This window comes from Tursiops truncatus, chromosome 3 (genome assembly GCF_011762595.2).
Source record: "Tursiops truncatus isolate mTurTru1 chromosome 3, mTurTru1.mat.Y, whole genome shotgun sequence".
Classification (NCBI taxonomy): Eukaryota; Metazoa; Chordata; class Mammalia; order Artiodactyla; family Delphinidae; genus Tursiops; species Tursiops truncatus.
Genome location: NC_047036.1, coordinates 166,843,583 through 166,852,075, shown reverse-complemented (window position 1 = coordinate 166,852,075; position 8,493 = coordinate 166,843,583). Strand labels below are relative to the sequence as shown.

At 58.9% G+C, this 8,493-nt stretch overlaps 1 protein-coding gene across 8 annotated transcripts in view; it reads right to left on the bottom strand.

The window, feature by feature from the left end:
- Positions 1-603: 603 nt before the first annotated feature.
- RFX2 (regulatory factor X2) overlaps positions 604-8,493 on the bottom strand; it is a 99,248-nt gene continuing 91,358 nt past the window's right edge. For 7 of the 8 annotated variants that reach the window (XM_073803354.1, XM_073803351.1, XM_073803352.1 and 4 more), the window contains 3 exons: positions 5,664-5,817; positions 4,622-4,664; positions 2,416-4,126 (listed from right to left, as the gene is read on the bottom strand). In XM_073803354.1, coding sequence (XP_073659455.1) covers positions 4,011-4,126; positions 4,622-4,664; positions 5,664-5,817 — 313 coding nt within the window. In that variant the 3' untranslated portion in view covers positions 2,416-4,010. Of the gene's footprint in view, positions 1,010-2,415; positions 4,127-4,621; positions 4,665-5,663; positions 5,818-8,493 lie in introns of those variants that run through there. The other variant, XM_073803353.1, reaches the window with a different exon arrangement.

The window sequence follows — 8,493 nt, the reverse complement described above, 5'->3', positions numbered from 1 at the left end:
GTTGAATGCTTACTCCAGTACTTTCTATAAATCAACTTATTTAAATCTCACAACAACACTGTGAGGTAGGTGTTTTTATTACCCTTTTTTCCCAGATGGGGAAACTGATCTAAGTAATTTACCTGAGGGCACAGCTATTGTCCAAGCCCGGCTGCCCTGCTGCATCTCCAGGCAGGGAGGTCTCAGGGAGTGGCCAGGAGGAAGGAACCATTGGCCATGTTAGGGGCAGTCTGGAGGAGGTAGGAGGGACGGAGGGCATGCAGGTGGCCCTGGGTTTCTGGCTCGGGCAGTGGGATGGGGATACAGGCAGGAGGTCTGGATCGTCAGATGCTGAGCTCCTGTCTTGCCCTTTGGAGGGCGAGGCATCCACGAACCTCTGAGCCACGGTGGGCAGGCAGCTGTGGAGCAAGTCAGCAGCACGTGGACGAGGTCATGGAGGGTGTGGAAGGGGCAGGACCCAGGTGCAGGGGGTGGGGGGGGCAGCCAGAGAAGTGGGAGGAAAACTGGGGTGGGGGTGACACTCCCAGCCAGGGAGAATCTCTCCCTTCTTACTTAGCATTCCTGCAGCTGGTGTGTGTGTGTGTGTGTGTGTGTGTGTGTGTGTGTGTGTGTGTGTGTGTGTGTGTGTGTGTGTGTGTGTGTGTGTGTGTGTGTGTGTGTGTGTGTGTGTGTGTGTGCGCGCGCGCGCGCGCGCGCACGCACGCCTCGCATCTCACTTCAGAGTTCTTGCTACCAGAGAGTTCTTGGAGGCTAGAACGCCTATGGGTCCCCCTGCAACCCTCCCAAACTGTGGCTTATTGCACTCTGACTCAGGGCCATTAGGGTTATAATGATCACCAGGAACCCAGGTACCTTCTGTCTCATTGCTTTGCCATCCTTATTTTATGATGTTCACCTTGAGGTCCAAGATGGCTGCCGGGGCTCCAGCCATCCTGCTTGCATTCCAGCCAGCAGCCTCATTTTCCCCATGTGCACAATGGTGGGCGGGGTTAACACCTACCTTGGAAGACTGTCAAAAAGAAGAGAAGAATGGACCACAATGACAAGAAGCCACTGTGATCGGTCAGGACCTCCTGGAGGCTCTTGGTAGGACTGGGTCCCCCTTTTGCTGTGCCTGTGCCCCGGAGCCCTACCCAATGGGCTAGGGACCCACGGGCCTTCGGCAGCCTCCCCTCCTCGTCTCCTCTCCAGCTCCTGGGGCAGGAATCACGTGGGCATCTCCTGTGCTCAAGAGCCTCGCCAGCCACCCAGGCCCTAAGGTGCTCTCCCCTCCCAGGGACCCTGCCGCCTGGCCCCGGGCCGGGATCTCCAAGGGGGAAGATTCAGGGGCGGCTCCTGCTCCCCGCAAGAGCTGGTGCTGCTCAGGGGGCCTCGGGCTGAAATCGTGAACCACGGGAGGGTAGGGACGAGTCTGGGTTCCGCTGGGTTCTGAGAGCCTGGCAGAGGAGTCGGCCTGGAGTCAGGGCCTGGCCACCCGGCTGAGGAGAGGCTGCATGCTTGGGTCCTGAGAGCTCCTCCCCAGGATTGGCCACAGTATTGGTGGGGCCCAGTGCAAAATTAAAGCAGGGGCCCTTTGGTGGAAAACTCTTAAGAATTTCAGGATGGTGGCAGCAGAGCCTTAAGCCAAGCGCAGGCCCTGGAGTTCCCAGCCTGGGATAGCGATGGATGATTTTAGTGTCACCTGGGGTCCCCAGGGCCTCCACCCGGGACAGAGGGGCCCGGTATGGGGCCAAGGCTGAGCATCTCCGGCGGCACACGGGGCACCAGCCTGGCCCCTGAGAAGCAGCTCTTATGGGCGACTAACGGGGAACTGCGTCCACGTTTCTGGAACATCCTCCCCCCTGTGGGCCCTTCCTGAGTGCATCGCTCTCCTCTGCAGGGTTTCTTCAAAGTCCTATAATGCCCTGTGTCACGGGCCCCCAGAGTGGGTGGTCACAACAGTACGGATGCCCGGCCCGCACCTTCAGCCCACGAGCCAGGCTCTCTGGGGATGGCGCCCAGGAACTGGCGATTTCGGAAGAAGCTCACGCCCTGATTCTTAGGGGGTTCTGAAGTTCGGGCCCCACCGCTTTACCAGATTAACCCCGTAAACAACCAGTGGGCCGTGTCAGCGGCCGGAGCGTGGATTTATTCTGCGTCTCTGAACCAGTTTAGTCTGTTTACAGTCTCGCCCATCCTGGGCTGACAGTTGTTTTCTTGCCCTCTCTGGCCTTGCTAAATGCTCCTTCTGGAACATTCCCCAGAGAGCCGGAGGAGAGCACTGCTGCCCTCCCTTCCTGGGCTCGTGTGGCCCAGGTCTGGCCAGGCTGGCTGTGCCAGGGCCAGGGGAGTGTGGGAGGGAGGGCTTCGTCCTCCAAGGCCACTGGAGTGGGCGGCGGGGCAAAGGCTGGAGCGTGGATTGCGACCCACAACGGGCACGTTCAGTGTGTTTATTGCAATGGGAAACGAGAACGGGCTCGGAAGGCTGGTGTCTTTACCGTCATTCATATTCCTCCTCACGGAATCCGGCAAAGGACTAGACAGAGCGTAAGGCAGAAACGTGGAAGAAAAGGCAGGCGTCACAATCCGGGAGCCGTGAGCTTGAACGTCTCCCAGGAAAGGAGATGCAGCTTTAAAGACATTCCTTCTGTCTGAGTTCATCTGAGTCTGCAACTTTAAGACCACACGCAGGTTGTGATCATGACGGGCTTTTGGTTTCTTAAAATGAGATTTCTCGTCCTTCCCTGCTGCTCTCCCCGGGCACCTGCGGGCGCCAGGGATGCACAGCGCTCCTGCTTGTCGAGAAGTAGGGTTTTTAAAGGCCTCGTGAGTTTACATTAGTACCTTCTGCATGAATGAGAAAACAACATGGGGGACTGAATATACACATTCATAAGGAATGTTCTAATAACAATTAGAGCACAAAACTATTTGTATGAACATATTTCCAAAAGGAGAAATTATTGCATTTGAGAAGTCGATGCTTCTTAGACCAGAGGTTTGTCTTTCTTCTTTGCAGCTGCTTCGGGAGCGGAACTCTGGCACAGGGCTTACTGGTGCAACACGTTACGAGGGACACAGATCTGGAGAGTTTCGAGGTCAGGGCTGGGACAGCCCTTGGGATTCGTTTGTCCCCAGAGGAGAGTTTGGACCCTGGGCAGTTCAAGATGGGACCTGCCGGGGTCCCAGTGCTCTGGGATCGCTACTTCTAAGGCAGACGTTCTGGAAGGTTCTGTGGAGTGGGGCTCAGGCATGGCTGCTCGTGCACAGACTTGGCAGGATGGCTGCCCTCTGACGGCGCGGCGGAGACCCTGACCTCCCGGCCCCCTTGGAACAAACTCATTCCAGACCTCACAGTTGAACTTGACGTTGGCTGTGAACCTGGACAGATTCACAGTCCTTCTGGTTGCTCATCAAGCTTCTGGCTTTGATTTGGAAAGGCCCCGCCCCCACCACGAGCGGGCCCGCTTCCGTGATGTGTTCTTTGAGCCACGTGGGGCCGTGGGATGCGCGCCGTCCGGGGACGCAACTGGCGGCTGCTTCTGATCCCTTCGGGGTCTAGAGACAGGGTGCCTGGCGGCCGGCAGGGCAGGAGGCCAGGGGGCGAGGACCGAGATGGCCTCTCCCACCACAGGGCCTGAGGGGGGCTGCGGGGACACGGCCCGCTTGGCGCTGCCCGACGGTTGTGGGACATCCCTTCCTCCCCGGGACCCGCTGGAGTTTTTTCAAATCAGGGTGCAAATCGGAACGAGCTGGCAGGGGGAGATGCCCAAAGTGGAGGTAGCGACTCGCTCAGCACGGCCCCTTCCAGCTCTGGAAGGGGATGTTTGCAGTGGGGGAAGGAACATTCAGAAGAAGGAAAAGGGGTCTGGGCGCCCCATCTGAGCTTCGGTCGCGGTCACAACGGTTTTCCTCTTGAGGGAGAGCGTGTCCTTTAAGGGCGCCCTGGCCCAGGGGCCCCGGCACTCAGAGTAAAGGAGGCACTACCGCGGCGGAGCTCTGGGACCTGGAGCCGGGGCAGCGTGGCCCAGCTAGACGCCCTGCAGCGGGTGGTTGGGGTCGCTGCGCTCCCGCTTCACCAGGGGCTCGCCCCGGCCTCGGGCCTCCGAGCGGGCCTCGCTGCCTCCACGGTCCTCGCTGAGGTCATCTGTGGAGGCGGGGTGGGGCGCGGGGCACATCTTCAGGGGGCGTGAAGGGGCCAGGGCAGGGCACTGCCTTAGCCTGGGCCTGGGTTGACCCAGTCAACCTGGAGGCCTTCCTCCCCACGACCAATGCCCACGTGCCTGGGCTGTGCTCCCGGCAGCATCGCCCTTGGCGGTTGGGCCCCCCCACCTCCACGGGGCAGGGTATGGGGCCCCGGTGGGGGGGCGCTCTCTGGCCCACCTGCCCTGCTCCCCCTCTGGACGTGGCCGCAGGAGGCCCTCACCCCGCCAGCCCCAGCACCGGCACCAGTCCTGTCCGTGGCCCTGCGCTGAGGGGCCTGGTGTGCAGGGAACCAGGGAGAGGAGTAAACGTAATCCAGTAGGAGGGGCAGGGCCTCTGCTCTGAGCCCCCAGTGGGCTGCTGCCCAGTGTCCCCGCCCCAGGGGCCGCCCTGATCGCCACCAGGCCCAGGACAGGAGGGAAAGCCCAGACACACCCACCTTTGTCGAGTAGTGTCAGCGACAGGGAGGCAAGATCGTTGAACTGAAAGAGAGAAGCCCGGAGTGAGGGCCCTCCGCAGAGCAGGTGCCGGGGAAGGTTAGCAATGTCCTCGTCCACAGAGGAATCGGGCTTTCGCTTTGTAAGTGAGAGGGCTTCTGCCGTGAGAAGCGGCCCTGAGGCTGCTGGGTGTCTGGGTGTGGCCCCTCTAACACTTTCCAGGGCCCTGCCTGGGAGTCGCTGGAGGGCTGTGGCCTCTGAGTGGTCAGTGAAGGAAAAGCCGCTGTTTATCACGGGCTTACCACGTACTAAAAGCTCTACAAGTGTCGCCTCATTTCTTCCTTGAAACAACCCTGTCATGACCCAGCAATTCTGCTCCTCAGTCTATACCCCAAAGAATGGAAACAGGTGCTCAAACAAAATGTGTACATGAATGCTCACAGCAGCACGATTCACACCAGCCAAAAGGTGGACACAGCCCATCTATCAACAGGTGATGGATCAGCAAGGTGGTGCATATCCGTGCAGTCAAACAGTGTTTGGCCAGAAGAAGGACAGAAGCACCGACACTCGCTACCACGTGGACGGACCTCGAGAACACGATGCTCAGTGCGAGAAGCCAGACACAGAAGGACACACAGGGTGTGATTCCATGGATGGGAAACGTCCAGAACAGGCAGATCCACAGACACAGGGAGTGGGTTCACGGTTGCCAGGGGCTGGGGGGTTTACTGCCAAGGGGGTGGGGTTTTCTTTTGGGGTGATGGAATGTTCTGGAACAAGATAGGTGGTGGTTTCACAACGCTGTGAATGTACTAAATGCCACTGAATTGTTTCCTCTGAGATGGTTAAAAAGGTACATTTTACTTTCTGTGTATTTTACTTCAATGAGGTGGAAATCCTGCCCGGGCCACGTGAGTAGGGGACAGAGGAGCCAGGGTCCGTCCTGCTGGGGCAGGTGAGCTTTTTCCCACCCGCCGCCCGCCCCCACGAGTGTGTTCTCTCGGGCCCCGAGGCCGGCCCTCTCATCCCGGGGGCGCTCACCTCTCCCATCACGGCGATGGGCGTCTCCCCAGTGGCCTCGGCGACGCGGTGCTCCACCAGGTAGAACATGTACTCGTCGTAGAGCAGCCGGATGAGGTGGAAGGAGCCAAAGCTGGCGGCGCTGCGCAGCGTGAGGTCGCGGATCACCATGGAGCTGAGGCGGCAGACACGGGCTGGCACCTCCGGGACGCCAGGCTCCCCTCCAGCCCCAAGCTGGCCTGCGAGGGGCCTGCCAGCCTCCCAGACCACCCCGCGGCCTTTCCCATCCTTCCCATCCTTAGCCAGCAGTTTTAGGCGCCTAAAAACGAGATTCAAGTTCAGGGCACCTTTGCCTCTTTCATCCAAAGCAGGGGTTGGCAAACCGCAGCCCAAGCCAGACCAGATCCAGCCTGCCAGCGAGGAATGGTTTTTACAGTTTTGAATGGTTGGCAAAAAAAGTCAAAAGAATTGTATTTCACGACACATGGAATGTACCTGAAATTCACACTGCAGCATCCATTAATAAAGTTTTATTGGCTGTGCCTGTCGTTGATGTGCTGTGTGCCTGGAAAACTTTATCCCTCAAAAAGGTCTACTATCTGATTCTTTCCAGAGAAAGCGAGCGCCGATCTAAAGGAGTTATTAAACGTGGTCCCCGACCAAAAACCCTGGCCTATACGTGCACTGCCACGTGGCCCCAAACACCTGGACACTCCAGCTCAGAACTCACTTACTCTCAGTGACGTCTAATCGCTGTGGTACCGAGAAAAGAAACAGGAAGGGACAAGACAGGAGAGGAACCCCGGGGCATCGCTCCGGGGTGGCCCTGCCACCCTGGAGTCCAAGCACCCAGGGCCCGGCGAGATCTGTCAGAGCACCCAAGCTGCAGCCATCGAATCACTTCCTTCTGTGCAAACAACTCTCCCCCTGCTTCTGTCCGGGCAGCCTGTTAACGGCTTTGGCCTTCAAAGCGATGTTTGCTCAAAGAACGTTTTTATTTATTTATTTATTTTTGGCTGCGTTGGGTCTTCGTTGCAGACGGTGCTCAGGCTTCTCACTGAGGTGGCGTCTCTTGCTGCGGAGCACGGGCTCTAGGCGCGCGGGCTCAGGAGTTGTGGCTCGCAGGCTCTGGAGAGCGGGCTCAGTAGTTGTGGCGCACGGGCTTAGCTGCTCCGCGGCACGTGGGATCTTCCCGGAGCAGGGCTTGAACCCGTGTCCCCTGCATTGGCAGGTGGATTCTTAACCGCTGTGCCACCAGGGAGGTCCCTCAAAGAATCTTTTGAAAATTTAACGAGCCTCAGTTTATCTTTTAACAGGCTGAAACTGCTGCCTGCTTGTGTGTTAGCAATGGGGCATGCGGGCAAGTCGGCAAAGACAGCCGACAGCAAATCCGTTTACTTGATTCTTCTTGCATCTTCTCCGGGCCAGTGTGCAGACACGCTCTGACGGCACTTTGGTTCAGCGGTGGAAAAGGAGAGCTGGCTCCAGCCGGCTGTGGCTTCGAGATGCCCTGGAAGGGCAGCCAAGGAGGGGACCCGGGTGGTGCCTGCCTGTGTCCAGATGAGCACTTTAGGAAGCAAAGGTCACCTGAAGAACGTTCACAAAGAATGAAGACGAAGGCCGCCTAAGTGGGCACAGGGAACAGGCTCGGGGTTCGGGATGTGTTTTCTGCTCAGAAGCTCCTTTGGCTCCGTATGGCTGACCCCCTAAAGGTAAGCGAGTGAACACAGACCACGGGTCCCTGGGAAGGGGCCCCCCTCACCCCTCACCCCCTCCCACCCTCCCTTCCCCATGCCTGGAAGCGGTGCTTGGTTTTCATGCTGCTGCCGATAACACAGGCCTGGAACGAAGCTGCTTGCATTTCAAAGTGTTAAGATATGGTCTGCGCTGCTGCCGCTCTAACGGGAGACCCCAGGCCCGAAGGCTTCGAGCCACCCTCCCACTCTGTGCCCACCCAGAGGGGTACCCGGCACCCTCCCCTGAAGGACCCCCTGGGTCGGGCGCTGGTCCCCGGCACCCCCCAAGCCTCCACCCAGAGGGGTACCCGGCACCCTTCCCTGAAGGACCCCCTGGGTCGGGCGCTGGTACCCGGCACCCCCCAAGCCTCAGTGTCTAGTTTGAAGCTTTGGATCGAGAGGCTTTTCTGAACCGTCTCCACGGTCACCTTGGTATGTTTTGGGTTCTCCAAACGGGCTCGCAACTTTCTGCGGTGGGAACATCAGTGGCCGTCAGCTTACCCAGCCCCTGCCCACCGCTGTCCATTTGCTGGTGGACGCTACAGAGGCAAGTCCCTTAAACTCAACAAGCTGGAGTCAGGTGGGGCCTCCGTCGTTACAGGGAAAAGCAGCCCCCTCTCACGGAGGCCGCAGCCACTTGCAAGCCTCAGCTGGGTTCGCATCTCTGCGGTGTAAGTCACGGCGTCACCCTGCCAGTCCTGCTTCCTCAGGTGACGACTTCCGGCCACGGGGGTTGGGGGCTGAGTCCCCACCGGCTTTCTCTGCAGCCACCGACTCCGACTCCATTCCTCCCCCATCACCCCAGTGTTGCTTTATCGCACTTTTGGACTAAATCCTGTTCCCTCTGTGGTGATGGGGTGTAAGTGCACAGCTGAGCCACGTGGTCAGTCAGGCTTACAGTCCCTTTCTTGTTCATTCATCACCCAACATTCGGGTGCTGAGAAGCAGCGGTGAACAAGGGCGACGTCCCAGCTCTCGAGCAGACACGGGTGGTTGTCGAGGAGACAGGCGACGGACAAGCAAACAGAGAGCGGGGTGACGGGCAATGGAAGAAAATCCAGGCGCAGGGGACAGAGGACGAGAAGGGGGACGCTATTTCACTCGGGAGGTCTGCA